At 48.9% G+C, this 20,317-nt stretch overlaps 7 protein-coding genes across 7 annotated transcripts; 4 read left to right on the top strand and 3 right to left on the bottom strand.

Annotated features, from left to right (window-relative positions):
- Nucleotides 1-815: 815 nt before the first annotated feature.
- On the top strand, nucleotides 816-2,874 carry PCYB_083770 (hypothetical protein; the record flags this gene model as incomplete). The annotated part of the gene is made up of 3 exons (XM_004222115.1): nucleotides 816-841; nucleotides 993-1,211; nucleotides 1,392-2,874. 3 exons carry the CDS (start codon nucleotides 816-818, stop codon nucleotides 2,872-2,874), a joined length of 1,728 nt encoding a protein of 575 aa, XP_004222163.1.
- Nucleotides 2,875-3,406: 532 nt separating this feature from the next.
- On the bottom strand, nucleotides 3,407-4,810 carry PCYB_083760 (hypothetical protein; the record flags this gene model as incomplete). The annotated part of the gene is made up of 1 exon (XM_004222114.1): nucleotides 3,407-4,810. A coding segment is annotated over one exon (1,404 nt), but the record flags the coding sequence as incomplete, so codon positions are not given.
- Nucleotides 4,811-6,175: 1,365 nt separating this feature from the next.
- PCYB_083750 (hypothetical protein) lies at nucleotides 6,176-6,601 on the top strand (the record flags this gene model as incomplete). The annotated part of the gene is made up of 2 exons (XM_004222113.1): nucleotides 6,176-6,317; nucleotides 6,466-6,601. Coding segments are annotated over 2 exons (276 nt in total), but the record flags the coding sequence as incomplete, so codon positions are not given.
- Nucleotides 6,602-8,677: 2,076 nt separating this feature from the next.
- Nucleotides 8,678-10,756, top strand: PCYB_083740 (zinc finger protein; the record flags this gene model as incomplete). Its single annotated transcript, XM_004222112.1, has 1 exon — nucleotides 8,678-10,756. A coding segment is annotated over one exon (2,076 nt), but the record flags the coding sequence as incomplete, so codon positions are not given.
- A 245-nt stretch (nucleotides 10,757-11,001) lies between these two features.
- On the bottom strand, nucleotides 11,002-14,590 carry PCYB_083730 (hypothetical protein; the record flags this gene model as incomplete). Its single annotated transcript, XM_004222111.1, has 4 exons — nucleotides 11,002-12,404; nucleotides 12,440-13,070; nucleotides 13,559-13,795; nucleotides 14,246-14,590. 4 exons carry the CDS (start codon nucleotides 14,588-14,590, stop codon nucleotides 11,002-11,004), a joined length of 2,616 nt encoding a protein of 871 aa, XP_004222159.1.
- A 971-nt stretch (nucleotides 14,591-15,561) lies between these two features.
- On the top strand, nucleotides 15,562-16,467 carry PCYB_083720 (26S proteasome regulatory particle non-ATPase subunit12; the record flags this gene model as incomplete). Its single annotated transcript, XM_004222110.1, has 1 exon — nucleotides 15,562-16,467. A coding segment is annotated over one exon (906 nt), but the record flags the coding sequence as incomplete, so codon positions are not given.
- A 1,555-nt stretch (nucleotides 16,468-18,022) lies between these two features.
- Nucleotides 18,023-19,206, bottom strand: PCYB_083710 (glycogen synthase kinase; the record flags this gene model as incomplete). Its single annotated transcript, XM_004222109.1, has 5 exons — nucleotides 18,023-18,257; nucleotides 18,381-18,427; nucleotides 18,613-18,714; nucleotides 18,864-18,952; nucleotides 19,134-19,206. 5 exons carry the CDS (start codon nucleotides 19,204-19,206, stop codon nucleotides 18,023-18,025), a joined length of 546 nt encoding a protein of 181 aa, XP_004222157.1.
- Between the last annotated feature and the right edge of the window lie 1,111 nt (nucleotides 19,207-20,317).

Here is a 20,317-nt window from a genome sequence, read left to right as displayed (position 1 = left end):
AAGCTGTGTACTTTGTGACTTTTCCGTTTTGCCCCCTACAGGACGTAGTAACCGAATGGGCTAATTTTTTTTTTTTTTTTTTGTGCATACCTTTGTTCCTTCTTCTTGTGTTCACAAAAGTGTCAAGTGGATCAGCCCCGGGGAGAGGGGCGCGGTAGTCCTATAAGTTGCTCCAAAACTGCGCCAAAAGTTCGTACAAAATTGCGTATAAAATTGCGCGTAAAATTGCGTGTAAACAAACTACTTGTAAAGGGTCGTGCCTTTTTCGTGAACACCTTCGGCGCCGCGTTTGACCAGTTCGGCGTAGATACAACATGCTGGTAGTACCAGTGCAGTGCCAACTCAAGAAAGATAAAGAAAAAAAAAAAAAAAAGTCACGGTATGCCCCTTTTGTTCCCCCTCACAGTGGATGAAACAAAATTTGGGCCGCGTCAAATGGGCATATATTATAGCAGGGGAAAAAAAAAAAAAGCCCTTTTTCTTCCAAGGGATAAAAAAAAAATGTGTACGTATGTACATCCCGACGTAACACATTAATCAAAGGCTCTTTCGTTTTCTCCATTTTGGAAACGTAAGAAATGCGGTTAGTTCGGTTGGTACACAAGGGGGTATGCCATCCCGGTGATATGCCATCCCGGTGACATGCCAACCTGGTGACACGACATTGCGCTGCTGATCTTCTGATCCGCTGTGCCGCTTGCCACGTTCGAGTTCCTTCCCGTGGGCGCATTGCCCCCCGAAGGAGGCAGCCAAATTGCGCCTTCCTGCCTGACGCAGGTACAAAAATTTGATGAAGGTTACACCCACTAGGCAAAATGACCCCCCTGAAGGTTATTACCAGGTAGGTAGATTTGACGCGAAGTCGTTGCGTCAGTGTGCTCCTGTTTTTGCGACGGTGAGCATAATGGGGCATTCCAAGTGGGAGGTATAGTATACCTCCCCTTCCCGGCCGACTTCTCACCTGAGTGCCCAACTTCTCACCAACTCCCCAGGCAGCGCAGCCGCTTCAGTACTCTGGCGGCGCTGAAGAAGAAGTGGCAGGACCTGAGCTCTTACATAACGAAGGATAGTGACATGGCCCACTGGAGGGAGCTGAACGCCAAGCTCTTCGAGGCCGAGGTGCTGGTGCAGAAGCAGGAGCGCGAGGAGTTTCGGCGCGTCGACTGGAGCGCCTGGGCAGAGAAGATCAGCAACAAGGAGGCCCTGATGTGGTAAGTGGGTTGGAATGTGCAGCGCCCTGTGTGGAGGCAACACTGCGGATAAGCTGCACCGCGGATAAGCTGCACTGCGGATAAGCTGCACTGCGGATAAGCTGCACCGCGGATTAGCTGCACCGCGGATAAGCTGCACCGTGTGGGAGTTACACGAACGCCCCCCCGCCCCCAACGCAGCATGAAGAAGTTCTACGACCACCAAATGAACGCCCTGGACGAGCTGGACCAGATCGAAGGCAAAGAAGCGAAGGACAACAAGAAGAAGAACAAGGAAGACGAGCTGTTCGAGGAGGCCCTAAAAAATTGCAAAGAGGCAGAAAAAGCCTCAGCCAAGCTTCTCATAGACGGAGCGAAAACCTTGTGGATCAATTTCCATAACCCACCAGTAAGCAACCTGGATAACAACGAATGGATTGACAGTGACCTCTACTGGCAAGCATTTGTAGAAAAACACGCCACGTATAACCTGAACAGTAAATCAATAACCCCAGAAGACGAAGAAAATAAAAATATCGAAAAAAATGAGTGGATGAAAAAAACGACAAAATTTAACGAAAGAAGTGACACACCCATGTTGTATGACTACATGATTAATCTCCCCTCGTGGGAACACTATGATATCAATCGGAGAATCTTTCTCGAAAATATGATTTACTTTTTGTTAAGGACAGGATTAAGTTATAAGTTTTTCCCTGAACTGTTCAGGTGGAAATGGAAAACACATATTGAAGATTTGCGCTTCCAATATTTGGAAGTAGCCCAAAGGAGGAGAAAAAATTATCAACTGGTCACAGCAAAGAGGGAAGTACCTCTAGAATTACAGCCATCAGATTATGAACACAAAGGAGAGGAGTATCACTTGAAGCTTCTTCAACATTTTAGGGATTATCAAAATTTAGTTCTTTCTCGCCTTATGGGTAATTACATTTTTTTATGTGATCCCTTCATTCCTGTGCAAACTGAGGAAATGCTACAACACGTGCTGAGTACCTACGAGGGAGGGAAATTATTCAAATTGTGCAACGATCAGGTGAATTGTCTGTTCTATCTACCTCCACCATGTGATGAAAACAAAACGACTGTACAATACAAACCACTAGACGCACTGAACAATTTTTCTTACTATTTAAAGGGAAAAAATGTTATGTTGAACGATTCATATTTTTCCTTTTTAAAAATTATTTCTCAAGTTTTACAAGAAAGGGGAGAATACTGGCTGACCCTTCCAAATGAAAATTTCGCAGACTCCTTCTTAAGACGATACAACAAGGACGATTCAATGTTCCCTGTTTTTGTTGACTATGTTGCGCAATTGAGAGAAAATTTTGAAAACAAAGTGGAGGTGTCACCTGACATGTATCACGATGAAGTTAGCCGTATTGAGGAGAAATACCTGGAGGAGTGCTCCTTCTTTGACAATTTGGTTAGGGCATTTTTACCCGAGGACATTACCCTCTCCCATGAGGAAGGAGCGGTTCCCGACTTGGTCAAGTTGGACACCAACCAAATTAAGAAGTTGCTCAGCGAGGGGAAGCTCAAGGTGGTGCACCCCGAAACGCGGGAGGAGGTCCGAGACCCCGCACTCGTCGCGGAGCTCGCGCGCCAGCGGGAAGCCGAGCGCCAGGAGATCCACGAGTTCGTGAAGTCGCTCCCGGCTTAGCGACAAGTGGCCCTGTTGGCGGTGCTGACCCAGTTGGCGGTGCTGGCCCTGTTGGCGGTGCTGACCCAGTTGACGCTTCTTCACCGAGTTGGCGGTGCTGACCCAGTTGACGCTTCTTCACCGAGTTGGCGGAGCTGGCCCAGTTGACGCTTCTTCACCGAGTTGAAGCCGCGCTAGAGAACCAAAAAATGCGCACGCGCGGGAAGAGAAGTGACTCAAATTGGGCGCAAGGGGTTGCGGATGCGTGTGCGAACGGGCCACGGCCCATTTATGCACAGTTGGGGGGAAAAAATACCCATTTGTTAGTAGCAAAATGGCTACCTGCACAAACAAGTAGAAAAAAAAAATGTACACACACCAAAGTGGCTACCTGCACAAACAAGTAGAAAAAAAAAAAGCAACACAAAACAAAACAAAGCTACACAAAACGAAGCAAAGCTACACAAAACAAAACAAAGCTGCACAAAACATAAGGCCCATTTGCGCACACCCAAGTCCCACTCGCACGGAGCTACAAAAGCGCGGCGCACACGGCCGGCCGCTTCCTGGTCAGGAGAAAATCCACGACGAAGGGGCCAACGGGCACTTCCGCCTGAACGTTCAGGCAATTTTTGGGAAAAAAAGGAGAAATTCTCTTCTGAATAGCTGACTTGTTAATGTCGTAATAGTTGGGCTGCGCAATGTGCTGGTAGGCCCTGCTCAAGAGCTGATGCAAGCAGAGAAGAAATTTTGGAGAAAACTTCCCAAAGTCGTAGACGGAGTATAGCACAAACAGAGTGACGTGCATTTGGTGTGCAAACGATTTGCTATTTGCTCTCCTCTCATTTAGCAGAAGTAGGATGGAGCTGACCAACTTCATGTCAAAGTAGGAGAGGAACATAGACGAGTAGCATATGGATACCAGGGCCAAATCGGTAAAGGTGTGTAACTTGCTCGAAATATTTAGCTTCAAGTTGGCCCAAATATCCATCGGAATGCGTAAATTCAATTTGATGAGCGAAACGTAAAACAGTGTCAAGTTGCGGCTGTCCAAAGAGTCTATTATGTGTTTTTTTCTTTTAACTAAATTGATAACAAACGCTTCATCTCGTATAAGTAATTTTCCAAAAGCGTGTAGCAGCATGGCTACATTTCCATGTTGCAGCAAGTGTTCCCTATCGTTGACCTTCTTTTTGATAAGATAAAAAATTTTTAAATCTCTGAGGTTGAAATTTGCATATACATTGGCAAGTATGGCCCACTCGGATGGTTCAAACAGGTCAGCATTTCCCCAAATGTAGTTACACAGGAGGGAAAAGAATGTCTTATCGAATAACTTACATTTGGAGTATGCATTAGCAATCATCACCATTTCGACTGGTTTGAAGTGCTCAAATTTTGCACAAACATGAGGTAAAAAATTGACAAATAAATGCGAGTATTTTTTTTCTCCCAATTTTGAATACGCATTTAATATGTTCGCAATTTCTTGTTCGTTAAAATTGTCCAAATTTTTTTTCACTGTTTTGATTAAACGACAAAATAGAGTTTCGCTCCCCAGACTTAACTTACTGTATGCATTGCATATATTACTAATGGATTGGCAACTCAGTTCGTCTATCCTTTCGCAAATCTGTTGTTCCATATGTTTGAACAGCTTATCATCCCCGTAATTAAGTTTGGCAAAACAGTTTGCTATTTGCGAAATGTCAAATGTGTGCAGATTTTCTTCTTTGCAATTTCTAACATAAATGGAGGCCTCTTTGAGGAAAGGCTCATTTAGTACGTACACTCTGGCGAAAGAGTTTAAGATTAGGGCTAACCATCGGATGGACATGGTTTTGTGTACATCCTCAATACGTAACAATTCGGTTAGCCTCCTGCCTAGGGTGTTCCAAAATGAATGGTCTTCAAATCGGTGTGCCGCTAGCTGGTTGCATATCAGTGAGAGGGACATGAAGTAGTCCTTACTGTTGATGTAGTGCTGCCGCAGGTGCAGGCTCTTGATCACCTGGCTGCTCGCGTACGACAAAACGCGCGTCAGTTCTTCGGGTGCGGCGCAAACCTTTACATGTGGGAGACCCGCACGAGGAACTGATGCGCGTTCTGGCGACCCCTCGCAGGAGGGCTCTTCCCCCCCTCCATCCACCACGTGGTCATTCAGGCGAGGAGCGAAGCGGTCAGCCGAGCGGTTTGTTAAGTGGCCATCCAACTGGTTCCCCGTCTGCTGTCTCCTCTGTCCACCAAGCGGAGTTCCCACCCCGGGACCGACCTCCCGCTTGACCCCCTTTTCATCATTCCACATCCCGCCACACTCACTGGGCAGCTTACTCCGCAGCGTTTTCTTGGTACTCATTATTCGAAGGTATATATGCTTGAGCATTTTTTTTTTTTTTTTTCATCTGCTTTGCTTCTTCAGGGAGTGTCTGCTCTGCAGCGACGGGGTTCGCATGGGCAGATGTGCCTACATGTATAAACTCATGTGTCGCTTCGCGCGTTAATCTCTCATTCTTGCACGTTCGCTTGGCACGATTGTGCGTCCCCCGCCCCCTCAACGATCCTACGGCCTACCTCTTAAAAGGAAAACGAGCGATTGGGGAAAATCCGCTTGGCGATCGGCTCAGAAGGGGGGAGAGAAACATAGGTGAATACATATCAGAGTGGAAAATGAACCTGAGGCAGTAATTTTTTTTTTTCCTACTCAATGCAGTACACGGTTGGTGGCCTTTTCACGCCGTTCCGTTTGACTCTCTCCTAATGTTGGCTCTTCACCGAGATCTGTGTAAATAATAAATTACGAAAGGAACTTCGCTGAATTTGGCGAGACTTCTAGTTGAGAAGGATTACTCTCCACCGGAGGGGAAGTGTGCCCTCTACGAGTGGATTCGTTTTAGGGAGCCGGCTGGTGCTTGATTGGTTCGCCACTAACCGACCGCTAACTGGCCTCGAGTCGACCTTCCTGGTTTAAATGCGTCACGATTAGGAAGTGCTCCGTCGTAGCTACTCCCAAGTGACTACTCCCAAGTGACTACTCCCAAGCGACTACTCCCAAGTGACTCCTCCCAAGCGACTACTCCCAAGTGACTCCTCCCAAGCGACTACTCCCACGTAACCGCTCCTACTTCTTCATCCCTCCTCGAGCCGACATACCGACAACGAATGGGTAGGTCACAACGGCTAAGCTAAACCCAGCGGGGAAGGGGCTGGTACGCGAAACGTCTTTTTTGCCGCCTCCCCCGCGGGTGGTCTTTTATATACCGGTGAAAAGGTTAACAACCGCGTGCTCCAGGTTACACCTATTTTTTTTTTTTTTGCCCATCAGGGAAGTCCTTCTACAACCGCAGCACCCGGCTGTGGTGGGGCCACTGCCACCTGCGGATCGGTAGTCGCTTACAGGTGCGACTGAACAAGGGTGTGAAGTTTTCTCATTTCGAGCACATCGGCCGGTTTATCGAGTTCGCCAGGTAGGCCTTCATGGGGAAGAAGCGGGTCAATGTACCCACCTCGCATCTGTAAGAGCGTACCTACCGCCTATCGTTCCTATTCTGTCTCATAGCATCTCTCTCATTTAGTGTCTCATTTTTGTTCCCTCCCTCCCCCACGACACCTCAGGAATTCACGTTCCCTGCGTGCTGCCACGCTAAGCAAGTGTCTGCGAAGAAATTTTTGGGGTAATAAGTTTTACTTCACGGGGGAGCCCAAAACAGGAGAGAACCCCCAACAGATATCCAAATCGACGCAGAATGAAGGTAATGACAGGGAAGTGCCTCCGTCTCCACTATGGAGTCAGCCGAATTGGGCACTCACATGCGCATAAGAATAAGCTTACACGTTCATCACACATGCGTAGCTATGTGCTCACCTGTGATTTGCTCTCCCCCCCTTCCCCTACACACGCATACGAATATACACACATGCGCATATACACACATACGCATATGAACACATGCACCACCACCAGGAGCGTACATCTACGCTGTCGAGCGAGGGAAAATAACCCCGTCAGAATGGGAGTTGAAGAAACTGGAGTCCGTTCTGGGGGTTCCCCTACGAAAAGAAAAACAGAAAACACTGCTAAGGAGATTATAGCAAGGTGGATCCATCCTCCCCTACACCCTGCCATCCTTTTACTCGAGTGTTATCTTCCCCTCGACCATGTCGTTCGTTTTCTTTTCGCCGGAACATGTTAAGAAGCGTTTATTCGGAAACCGTTTTTCCAGTTGGACTTGCTCCAATGTGGAGTAGCACGACGGAGGAGAGAAGAACAGTGTAGGATATTTTTTTTTTTTTTTAATTGTGTGGCAACTACGCTGTTCGCTTGTTATCGTTTGGGGACTCTTCTGGGGGGTCATATCCCTTCTGTGAGTTCCTTGCAGAGAGGTGGTGCTGTGTGTAGGGAACCACTTCCCCGTTGGGGCGACTCCCCCGTTTGGAAGTCACCACGTTGGAGCGACTCCACCGTTTGGAGGCCATAACGTTACGGACCCATTTCGCCATTCTCCCAATAAGCACGTGTACCTTTAGCGTAACTCACCTGCATGCCGCACCCTCGACAGTGATACAGCATTAACTCTCAACGTCGGATCAGCTTGGCCAATCGTAAAAGTAGCAAGGCCTATTGATTGATACCACCCCATTGGATGGGGAACCTCTCAGTGTAGTGGCTCATAAGTGAACGTAGGTCAGTCAGTAAGGGACTCCCTCCTCACAGATGAGTTGGTGAAGCACACATTACTACAGGGAAGGTAAACTCTCCTTCTCCATTTTTTGGGGGGTCCTTTTTCTCGGTGGGTAGATCGATCCCTTCTCTTCGTTACAAAAGCTAAAGAAAAAGGCAACTCTCTCAGGTGTAGTATTCCCTACCTTTTAGGGACACCAAAAAAAAAAAATGTGCACCCTGAGTTTGCGTTAAGTCACCGTCGTGTGGCTTCACCAAGTGGCAACGACTCTGACGGCGCTGCGAATTGGACTGTGGCGAGGGCATCCTCGGGAGACCCTTTGGGAAAAAAAAAAAACTACCAAGTATGGATAAGGCTATATATGTGCCCACCACGAGGAGGTACAATTTTGCAAAACGAAAAAAAAGGATACTCTTACTAAGCAAGGAAAAAAAAAACTAAAAACGAGTGAGATGACTGACGTGACACTAAGCAGCATCATTTAGAAAGAAAAAAAAAATAAATAAATAAGGAAGGACGAAGCTGCAGGGGGAATCCCGGTTGGACGAACTCCAAACTGTGTTCCCGCCGCATGAGTCGACTCACCGACTGACCGCTCCAAGATGCCAAGGAAACCTCCCAGGGGGGATTGACCACACGGTAGAAGAAACCTCGCGCTCCCCGCTGCCTGCTTACATGTACATGCAGATTGTACATGTCCGAGATTGCGCAGTAGGCAGCAGCGGAGGGAGAGCGCCACCGGGGGGCACAGCAAGGGGTAGAGGAGGAGCGGCTCGTAAGGCGTACAGGCGGAGGAGCGGCTCGTAAGGTGCACAGACGGGGGAGTGGCTAATAAGGCGAACAGGCGGAGGATCAACCCGTAGAGCGCACCGCACAGTCGGAGGATCAACCTGCAAAGCGCACCGCACAGACGGAGGAGCGACCCGCGACACACTTGAACGGAGGCGGCGCGCCACCACCGCGCAGAGACCGACGCGGCTGGCGAAGCATGAACAGCAACACGGCGAGGGGCGAGTCCGACGAAGGGGTCGAGAGAAACGACGTTTTCTTGTACAGAACTGAAGCTGGGAACGAGGGAGAGTCGTGCAATGTGTTGTGTCTTTTCCTCTTTTTTATTTCCTTATTTTTTGTGATGCTCATGACAGCTGATAATAATGCAGTCCCGACGGGGAGCAGCTACGAGGGCGGGGCAGGAGGCGCCCTTGGTGCGGACGTCGATGGCAACCTGCTGCCGGGGGAGGGAGGAGACAGGTCCGCGCCGGATGACGTGTTCGACAACGTACTGATCCAGTGCCTAAATTTTAAGGGACGCTACTGGGTGGAGGACCGGGGGAGCGGTGCAAGCGGTGCGAGCGATGGGAGCGATGAGAGCGATGGGAGCGGCGCGAGTACTGCGAGTTCGGCGAGTACCGCTAATTCCGCGAGCACCGCCAATGCCGCTAATCCCGCGATGAGGAGTGACCCGAGAGGGGGAGAATTCGAAGCCAAGCTGATTACGCTGAAGCTGTCCCTCTACAACGTAACGAAGTCGTTTCTGTTTCTGTACTTTGAGCCGCAGGGCGCGAGGGGAGGAAGCACCAACGGTAGGGACCAGGATGGGTATAATCGTAAGGGTCAGGACGGGCATAATCGTAAGGGTCAGGACAGTCACAACAGGAAGGACAGTAACGATGCTGGCGCCCCGCCGAGGGAGCCTAACCAACCGGGGAAGCAGCACAACCAGCCGAGCAAGTTCCAGTTCCTCGGAGTGCCAGGGATTAACGTGAACAGGGACAACACCTACATGTTTAACGGTGCCGGTTATAATTTCCTCACGCTCTGCCAAAATGAGAAAAGCTGCATTTGCAACTATAACGTTGCCATTCAACAGAACGTAGCTATGCATGAGTCCACATCATTGCGGGAGGTAGAAGAGTCGTATTTGTATTTGCTCAAAAAGTATGTCATGGATGAGACGGAGTCCTTTGGCGCCTACGTTTCGGCGAGGTACCGCGATCAGTATGAGCGCCATCTGAGTGGGGAAGCGGCGGGGGAAGCGGCAAGTGGCAGTAGGGACACCCCTCCTGACAAAGCGGAAGTAGAAAATGGCGGTACGGACACCCCTCCGGGCGAAGCTAACACCCCTCGTGAAGAAGCCAACACCCCTCCGGGCGAAGCTAATACCCTTCCTGGCGGCACGGACACCCCTCGTGGCGGCACGGACCCCCCCCACTACGATGGCTACATCTCCTCCAACAACTGCGGACTATTCGTGCGGCTGGAAGGAAACGACGTGGATAAGAAGCACGCGGCGGCACAAGTGACAGCCTTTTCCATCCTCTACAACATCAAATCGATAATTGAGTTAGGACTCTTTTATTTTCAAATAGGGAGAAGTAGCGAGAACATGCGAAGTGCAAGCAAGGTGTCGCTTCTATCGATATGCCTAAACTCATTTATAGACCTATTCGAGTCACTTCTCCTTCTGTACGAAGTGATGCTATCCCGATTGTTACTCGTGCATTTTATATTCATGATTCTTCTCAAGTTTGTTTTATTCACCCTAATGGAATTACGATATATTTTAATTATATGGAGAGCGAATCATCAACAGGATCTACAGGAAGGATGGGATCAGCTACAAAGGAAATTGGGGACTTTGTATAAATTTTACTATGGGAGTATCCTACTAGTCATAGTAGCGTTTTATTATGTATTCCCTATCTGTCCTTACGTCCTGTTGTTACTGTACATGTGTTGGGTTCCACAAATACTATTGGACATATGGAAAGGACAAAGGAACTCAGTAAATCTGAAGATCGCATTTGCTCTCTCCTTATGTAGGGTCTTTCTCCCAGTCTACCGATTCATGTATTCTAACAGTATTTTTCAATTAGATGTCTTCGCACGTGCGATGGATTCATCAAACAGCACCTTCAGTATTCTCCTCATCCTTATCCTAGCTGTGCAATTACTGTTTATGTCTTTGCAACGTCTGTATGGACCGAGACACCTCATCGATATCGACCTGCTACCACATGTACATAACTATTACAAATCGATTGATCCCAATTTCGAGATGGGTATTCCAGAGTGTGTCATCTGTATGTATGACATCGTGTTAAATGAGCGGAAGTACTGTGTTACTCCTTGCGTCCATATTTTTCATGAAAAATGCTTGCAGCAGTGGATGGATGTTAAGCTCGAGTGTCCCACCTGCCGAGGAGCCCTCCCCAACTTCCCCTAACGGGGCAGGCCCTGCTGCGGCGGATGTAAGTGTGTGTTTGCTCTCCTTTTTGCGGCCCATTTGGCTTCCCCATTTTGAGGCCCATTTGGCTTTCCCTTTTTTGCCACCTAGTTGGCTTCCCCTTTTTTTGAAGTCCACCGTGCACGCAAGAAACGCGCCTATTTATCATGATATCAAAAAAGGAAAAAAAATAATCGTATTATGTAGGGGCAGGCGCAGTTGGGGCAAACCTCGGCCACCTCCTCATTGGGGCAAACCTCGGCCCCCCCCGCAGCGAAGCACCGCGCACACTCGCCCCACATCGTTATGAAAGGCAGCGAGCACCGCCGACTTCAAACGCTCGTTGACGAAGCAGTACGAGAGGAAGAAGCTGATTCCTTTGCTCGTGGCATCTCTGTGTATCCCGTTATTCACCAACTCGGCTGCATGGGGAATGACCCTCTCGATGGACTTCACTACGGAGGCACTTCCCCAACTGCTATCCTCCCTCAAGGTCAGCATTTTTATCATTTGTGTGAACAACGCCGCGACGTTCTTTACCATGATGGATGTGGAGTCGTCCCGCTCAACTCCACTTTTGTTGTCTATGAAAAGGGAGACCAATCGGTTGGTTAGTCTCTCCAAGTTACTCTCTTCCCCGTGGAGGATCAGTTTCGACAAAAAATCTGTGTATTTGGATAGACAGCAAAGTAGGTTGATGCATGCATTTGTTAAGCTAGCTCCACGTGGGGAGTCCAACTCGGACAGAATGGATTTCTTCATCGAATCGAAGGAGTATTCATCGAGGTGAACCTGCTGCTCGTTTTCTTTCTCGATTTTTCGCTTGAGTGAGTCTACTAATCGGATTTTTCGATCCTCGTTCGATGTGCCCTCTTGAAGGACAGATACATAATGATCACCCTGATACACCTTTTTATCTCTCCCCTCGGGGGAGGGAGCCACTGACTTCCCTTCGTCTATTTCCACCACGCCACAGTAAGCATACGTATAGAACCGACTGAGTATTAAGCAGCACAGCTCAGCTACTCTCATGTTGGTTGAGTCCATGCAAGAGATCATTCGGTGCATGCTGGCTTCCCTAATTAGAGTCCTCTCTCCAGGGGGGGCCGACTCTCCATCTCCTTCTTCCCTAATTTGTTCCTTCCATGTGGAGGTTAAATTGAAGAGGAGAGATAAAACGTTTTCAAGGAGGCTCTCCCAGGGGAGAGGACTCCTAAGCAGCTTCTCCCCCCCCGGGGGGGTTCTCCAAAGCAGCCTATCCCAGGGGAGAGGATTCTTTAGCAGCTTCTCCCCCCCCGGGGCGACCTTCTCCACAAAGTGCAGCATGTGCGGCCAGCTGGCTCTCATAACAATGGATCTGATGTTGGCACTCCCGACCAGGTTAACCAGCAGAGACAAGCAGTTGCAGTTCATGTCCTGGCAAGAGTAAAAAAACTCATTAACGTAGATTATTATGTTAAAGATATCCTTGAGGAATTTCTTCTCTAGGACAGTTCGCCCGTCTTGTTTCAGAGTTAGATGTGAAATGATTCCAAACAGATTGGCTAGTTCGAATTTGTGTTTGTGCATTTTGGCTGTTCGTTTTTGGAGCTCCTTCCACGGGTCTCCCTCCTTCGGTGCGTCACTCCCTCTCTTTTTGCTTCTCTCTTCTGTGTGCGCCTAGTGGTGGGAGCCCCCCCACCTGGAGCCCCCTTCCCCCCCTGTCGGATAACCCCACGAAGGTCTACTCCGTAGCTTCGCACGCTCTCCAGTTTTATAATGCACTCCGTTAGATACACCAACCTTGTGCGCTGCTCTTTCGTGTAGCCGCTTCTCTCCTCTGCGATGAGTTGACCAATTCGCGTGAGGAGCTTCCCCAACAGGATATGCCCTCCCTGTTGTATGATCCGTTCATGTAACAACCTCCTCCCTTGTGAGTCTCTTCCGATGGAGTTTAAAAAGTGTGCAGCTTTCTCCTTGTTAATTTTTTTCAGCTGGTAAAGGGTGATGACTGGGTCCACTGCGTTGAGACAGAAATCTGCACATTGATGTTGGTCATCCAGGATGAGAGTAATCAAGTCGATGAGGGTGATGGCACTGAGGGAGGTATATTTGGGAAGCTTGTCTCCTTCCATGGTTTGTCCTCTCTTCACGCAAGAAAGAAGTTCCTCCAGTTTATCGGCACAGAATGAGAGGAAGGTGGTCCTTCCCTTACGACTAGCCACCCCACCACAAGTACCTCCTCCACTATGATCTATGGAATATACATTTGAGTAGAATGCTAACTTGATTTCTTCACTCCTTTTGAGAGATTTCTTTACCCCTTTGAGAGTCTCCCAGAAAAGTTTGCCGTTTTTGGTGAGGTCCATTTTGGCTAGCTCACAGAGTGCACGGGAAAGGTCCATCGTACCTGCCTTCACATTTGCATGGTTGGTCCTCCCCAGGGGGGACGTGCCCCTCGGGAGGGGAGTTGCCCCCGATGCAGTTGCCCCCGATGCAGTTGCCCCCATGTGTGCTTCCCCCAACTGTGCTCCCCCCAACTGTGCTCCCCCAACTGTGCTCCCCCCAACTGTGCTCCCCCCAACTGTGCTCCCCCCAACTGTGCTTCCCCCAACTGTGCTCCCCCCAATTGTGCTCCCCCCGATTGAGTCCCCCTCCCCACCATCCGCTCACACTTCTGGACATACGCAGAGGCCTCTACATCCCCGGGGGAAAACTCCAAAGCAGAATGAAAGCTAGCCAATGCTTCCTCAAAGTTGAACAGCTTATACCATGCCAACCCTTTCCTAAGATGGCTCTTAAATAACGTATCCTTCTTCACTCGGAAGTCTCCCTTAAAAACCTCGTAATATTTAATGACCTCATCACATCTCTGAATGGCATTATCATACCTATGCGTTTTAAGATAGCATAGAGCCACGTTGTTGTAGATCTCTAGGTAGTCTTTACATACTCGCATTGCCTCCTCGTAGCATTCGATAGCTTGGATGTAATTCCTTTTCCTGAAGTAGTCATTCCCTTTTAGATTCATCGCGTGAGCAACTCTCCTTTGTTGGTTCTTCCTGTCTATATCGCTTTGTAATTTTTTCTCCAAAATGGTAAAATTTGGGTTGTGCCTCGGGACGTAGGGGATCTTCTCGTCTTCGTCGAATGAGTCCGAGCTGGGTTCATAGTGGTTCCACTTGTCGTAGTCGGTGCTGGCTATATTGGCGGTGGCTGTGCCGGCGGTGGCTGTGTTGGCTGTACTCGCGGTGACTGTACTCGCGGTGACTGTACTCGCGGTGACTTCCTTATGCGTAGGATCCTCCTCCCCATCGCCGTTGCCGCCCCGCTCCTCGTTTGGACCCTTATTCCGGTTGATCCCACTCTGCCAGCTTTTCCAGAAAGCCCTCCTGGCGTCCCTTTTTTTCTTCTTCTCCTTATACTGGTTGACCTTCTCCTGCAAGTCGCGCAATCGCTGTTCCTTGGTTACAACTCTCCTTGAGCACCTGGGGCAGTTGGTCGGCACGTATTTATACTCCACCAAGCAATGCGTACAGAAGCACTTATAGTTGCTCTCCTTGGTCCCGCTGCCCCGTGTGCCCATGACATACCTCCTGCGCTCCTCCTCCTTCTTCTCCGCTTCTCTCATTTGTTTTATTTTCTGCTGCAAGAGCAGCTTCTGTTCCTCCTGCTGCATTTCCTCCACAGTTATTTTTCCGCTCAAAATGTGCTGCACCTTCTCCGTCACGTCGTTCACTTTGTTAAGGAATTCATCGATGTCTTCATCCCTGGGCATGGCGTAGTGCCTGTCCCCCCCTTCAACCAAACTCCCCATTCCACGCCCAACGCCGTTTCCCACGAGGCTCTCCATTTCGGCGCGTCCCCCAACCAGACACGCAAGGAAAGCCCACTCACTAGAAAGCAGCCTCGCTCACTAGAAAGCAACCCTGCTCACTACAAAGCAACCCACTTAAAATGGCACCTCCAACAAAGAGACGCACAAAATGAACAGCACCCCCTCCCTTATCCACCAAGGTGTAAATTCCGCTTCAGTACAGCTCAGTCTCCACTTTGTGAGCAGCAACGTGGGGGGTAAAAAAAGTGTTGCTACGCAAGGGGGGGAATATACGTTGTACCTTCCGTGTGCACTTACCCCGGGGGGGAAAAAAAAATAAAAAGAAAAAGAATAAACAAATAAGCAAATAAATAAATAAATAAGCAAATAAACGAATAAACGAATAAACGAATAAGCAAATAAACGAATGAACGAATGAATCCCTATGAAGAAAAAGAAAAAAAAAGTGACAGTGAGGAAAAGCGAATCGCCCGTATCAGCTACACAAAGCGGCAGTCGCGCGAGCGGGCGAAGGGGCGAACCAAGTGAAGGAGTGAAGAAGTAAAGGAGTGGAAAGATAATCGCTAGAGAGTGGAAGGCGAACCGCTAACGAGTGGCCAGCTAACCGCTAACGAGTGGCCAGCTAACCGCTAACGAGTGGCCAGCTAACCGCTAACGAATGGCCAGCTAACCGCTAACGAGTGAGGCATTTCGGCAAGCCAGCGCTCAAAGGCGAAGTTATTCTCTCGCCAATCCGGAGGACGAAAAGAGGGCACACCTCGAAAGGGAGACGAAAAGGGGGTACACCTCGAAAGGGTGACCAAAAGAGGGCACACCTCGAAAGGGAGACCCAAAGAGGGCACACCTCGAAAGGGAGACCAGAAGAGGGTACACGTCGTATTGCAGAAAGAGTGACACGACAAGGGTATTCCCATAACTGCATCTCGCTCTCCCCCCATAACTGCATCTCGCGCGCCCACCATTACTGTATATCCCACCCGTGAACCATGTCGAACGAGCTGATGCAAGGCGTGGCGCTCTACAAAGAGCTGCTGTGTGTGTATCACAACATGGAGGAGAGTAAGCTAAACATCGGGAGCGGAGACGTAGAGGCACTCTTCCAAATAAAGGAAGACCTAAGTCAACCAGTAAATTGCGACATAAATAAGTGTAAGGAATTGTTAACCAAACTGAAGCTCGTGTTGATACACCTACCTTCAGGGGATCCCCTAGTACCTATCGGAAAAAAAAACACAAACGAGTTACTCCTCGCAAGACATATATTAGAAAAAGGAGTAATAATATCAATCCTCGATAGAGATATAAAATCGTTTTCCATTTACATGGCCCAATTATTTTTATATTATTTTGATTACAAAAACTTTCTTCCAAAAAGTGAAAACCAAAATGGGATCATTGGAATTTATTTGTTATATTTACTCTCCTCAAATTTAATCGGTGATTTCCACATGACGTTAGAGGTTATTTCAATTGAGGATCAGAATGATGAATACATAAAGTATGTCCTTGAATTGGAACAACATATAATGGATGGGTATTTTTATCACGTTCTTACAAAGAAGGATAATATTCCATTATATTTATATACGTTATTTATTGAGAGATTGTATAATACCATTCGACATAAGCTAGCTGACTGTATTTTTGCTTCTTCTAATTGTATTTCGTCTGAGTATGCTTGTGAGTTGTTGAAGTTTGTGAGTGAAAAAGAGTTATACCATTTTATTGGAGAGTATAATGAGACGAAGACTAGTCAGGGGGAATGCAATGTTCTTTGGGAAGTCCGCAATAAGAAGGTCTATTTTAATAACCAGACTGTACACGTCCAGGACCTCCCCGCCCTTGAGGTGTTGAACAACACCATCGGCTACGCCACGGAGCTCGAGCGGATCGTGTAGCAGGAGAAGCGAAGAAGCAGTGGAGCAGTGCATCGGTGCAGCGAAGAAGCAGTGGAGCGGTGCATCGGTGCAGCGAAGAAGCAGCTATGCGAGCCACCAACCCGGCTGCACTTTTCTTCCGCCCCCTTTTTTTTTCCCCCCCCGTAACGAATACAACTCACTCGGGCAGTCGCCGCGCTGGCGCGCCTACAAACGGGGTAACCCCCTTAACGCAGCTTTGTAAGTCCTCCTCTTTTGCCCCCGCCCGGGGAGTAGTGGCAAGCCTGGAACGGTAGCAGGCGGGTCCCATCCGCGGGGCCTGCGGCGACCGTGGTTGGGTTCACCAAGTGGGTCAGCTTCACCAACTCGGTCAACTTCACCAATCCGATGAGCTTCACCAACCCGATGAGCTTCACCAACCCGATCAGCCTCACCAACCCGATCAGCCTCACCAACTCGGTCAGCCTCACCAACTCGGTCAATCTCACCAACCCGATCAGCCTCACCAACTCCACATGATGGCACCCCCCTGTTACTTTTTTTTTAAAAAAAAGGCAACTGCGTGTGTTTGCTTCCCACGTAAGGTGAAGCTATACATGCGGGGTCCAAAAAAAAAAAAAAAAAAAAAAAAATGTGGGTGAGCAAAAGGTGGACTGCATCCCAGGTAGGCTTCATCCCAAGTGGGTGACTGCAGGCACGCCGCTTCCCCCCCAGCTTTCACAAAGGAGGTGTCGAGCATGCACACAAATAAATAGTTGTTAATACGTATGCTCGTGTGTGCGCATTTTTGTATCTCACCAAGTACCACCCTCTCCCTCTTTTGATGCACACACAGAGAGAAATAGAAAAATACACGTATCGCGCAGGCATGACTGTAGGTACACACGAAAATTTCCATTTTTACACAAAAAATTTACAGTCATGATGATGAAGTGTTGCAAAACGCTTAATAAATTTGTCTCAATAAAAAAAAAAGAAAAAAAAAGCTCTCCACTTCATATGTGAAGGGTTTTCCATAAAATGCTAATGCTTGTATGTGCTTGTGTGTGGAGTGTGGGGGAGGGTAGATTCAACCCAACCGAAGGACGTGCGCGAAGGGGTGGTCATTAAAATGGGGAACAAACGCGTGAACAAAAAAAGGGGCGCGCGCCAGGGGGGGTTGATCGTGTTAGCGGGGTGTTGGCCGGGTGTTAGCGATGTGTTGGCGATGTGTTGGCGGGTGTTGGCGAGGTGCTAGCGATGTGTTGGCGGGGCGCGCGGCGGGGTACACTTAGGCGTTGTCCCGCGCGCGCCTCCGCGTGGGGGGTGCACACGTGTAGCTACTAGGGATGTGTGCAGATAACTTGGCGTACGCATGAGCGTGGGTGTGTGCCTGACCCACTTGCATCCGCGGGAATGCAGAAAACTCCAAATACGACTCCGCCCCGTCCTGCTTTGTTGCGTTTTTCCCACCGTCCCCACTTTCTCACGCTTCTCACGCTTCACACGCTTCTCAACCGTCTCAACCGTCTCAGCTCGTCAGGACAGCACAGCTACGATGCACGTGTGTGTGTGGGGGGGGAGATCTCCCTCAGGCGAGGTTCACCGCGCGATTGGATTTAGTCTCCATCTTGGATTCACCAAACTCTTTACTCAAATTCTCAGTCATGTTAGATCCTTCGCTCGTTTTACTCATTAGGTACTGTTCGTATGCCTCGTAGGTATTTTTAGAGGTTAATTTTCGCCTGCAGGCGTCTGACATTTCCTTAATTTCCGCGTCGGTGAAGTTGAACAGCTCGGGGAGCTTGTCGATGTACTTGGGTAGCCTTCGGGGGGTGGGGAGGAGAGTCAAACGGGGAAGAAAAATGAAGGAAGCGGTAGCGACGTGGTAACGCGGTGATACACTATTTTTTACACTCCTTCTGCACAGCGAAGAGGCGGGGTGTTACTTGATGCAAGGGTCCCTTAGGTCATCGAAGAAGGGATCCGCTAGGGCCTTCGCGTGGGGATGGGAAGGAAGCAACAATAATGAGCGTGGATTAGATGCGCTGTTAGTTACGCATGTGGAGGGACATAATAAGATAGACAAACACGTCCGCGATCGCCCTCTCCCTGTGTGAGCATTTGTGTGGACGTGCAAGGACCAAAGGAGAGAAGGACGACCCTCGCATCCTCTCGCACCCTCGGCAGTACTTCGATCGGGCTAAGCCGTTTCAGGGGTTCATATTTGAGAAATCTGGACACAAAGTTTATGGCGTCTTCGGGGGTACCCTTCGGAAAGACCTGAGTGTGTGTAGATGGGGGGGGGATAGGAGCGGTCGTGAAGTGCACCCGGTAACGTGTCGAAGTGCACCCAGTAGCGTGTCGAAGTGCACCCAGTAACGTGCCGAAGTGGTACGGTTCTCCGCGACGGGTTCGCGTGTCATGGCTACCTTCTTTAAATCCTTTGGCTTCACATCAGGGAACTTCACATCTGCATAGTTCGGGTTCATAACTTTCATCTGCTCCTCCGTCGGGGTGCCTTCGCAAAGAGGGGTAGGGGTAGGGGGATGAGTAGGGGGAGGAGATGTAACCATTCGCCTTAGTAGAGCGGTACGTTTGGTACTACACTGCACATGTAGAGATGTTCACATACGTGTACACACAATTCGGGAAAAGGAGAAAAAAGGGGGAGATGGTACCACACCCTGGTGAGCACTCACCTAAGACTTGGATGATCCTAACTAACTGGTCGACGCTGGACTGGCCGGAGAAGAGAGGGTAACCTAGGATCATCTCGGCGATTATGCAGCCTGGTGGGGAGTAGCGAGGGGGAAGTAGCGAGGGGGGAAATGGAGAGAGGCGAAATGGAGAGAGGCGAAATGGAGAGAGGCGAAATGGAGAGAGGCGAAATGGCAAAGCAGACATGGCAAAGCAGACATGGCAAAGCAGACATGGCAAAGCAGACATGGCTATAGGAGCGATCCCACGTGGAGGGGACACCTCTTTGAGAGGCGCAGCGGTGGGGCCTCTACGGTGAGCCACCTGCGCAGGAAACCCCGCTGCTCTGCCTAGATTGGCCTCTTTCCAGATGAGCCTCGCCCCTTTTTGCCGATCACTCTCACCCTACCGAGGGACCACAAGTCAATGTGGGTGGTGTAGTTGGTGGCGCCCAACATGAGTTCAGGGGCACGATAAAATCTGGAGCAAATATAAGACACGCTACGCTGACCAGCAAGCAAATTCTTTGCACTGCCAAAGTCGCACAGTTTTAATGTATGTGTATTTGGTTCTATCAATAAATTTTGTGGTTTCAAATCTCGATGGCAAATAAATTTCGAGTGTAAATAAGCTAATGCTCTACATAGCTGGTAGGAGTAGAGCTTCACCAAAAGGAGAGGTAATGAATGGTTATTCCTGGCATAATGCTTCATATACTTATGTACTGTCTGAGGAATAAATTCCATAACTACATTCAGGTAAATGCTTTTTTCATTTTTCTTCACACACTCTGTGTAGTAGTAGTCCTTCAAGTAAATGATGTTCACATGGTTTAATCTCTGCATTATGATTAATTCTCTATTTTTATATTGTGGATCTTGGAGTACCTTTTTTATTGCTACTTTTTCTGATGTGTTTAGACATACGGCTTCATACACAACTCCAAAGCTACCATTTCCTACTATATTACCTAGCTTGTATGATCTACTTGATGATCTGTTAATTTCGTTATCTTCCATTTTTTGTTTTTCTTCACTCCAAAGGTTATTATTACTGTCACTTTTGTTCATCTCTGTTTGGCTTTTTCTATTCGGTGGGTACTTCCCACTGCCGCTGTTGGGTGGTTCGCCTCGTCCGGGTGGTTCGCCTCTTCCTGGGGGGTCGCCTCGTCCGGGGGTGCTCTCCT

The sequence above is a fragment of the Plasmodium cynomolgi genome, chromosome 8 (assembly GCF_000321355.1).
Source record: "Plasmodium cynomolgi strain B DNA, chromosome 8, whole genome shotgun sequence".
Lineage (NCBI taxonomy): Eukaryota > Apicomplexa > Aconoidasida > Haemosporida > Plasmodiidae > Plasmodium > Plasmodium cynomolgi.
Note: the sequence above shows the minus strand (reverse complement) of the source record. Positions and strands in the feature narration are given on the sequence as shown.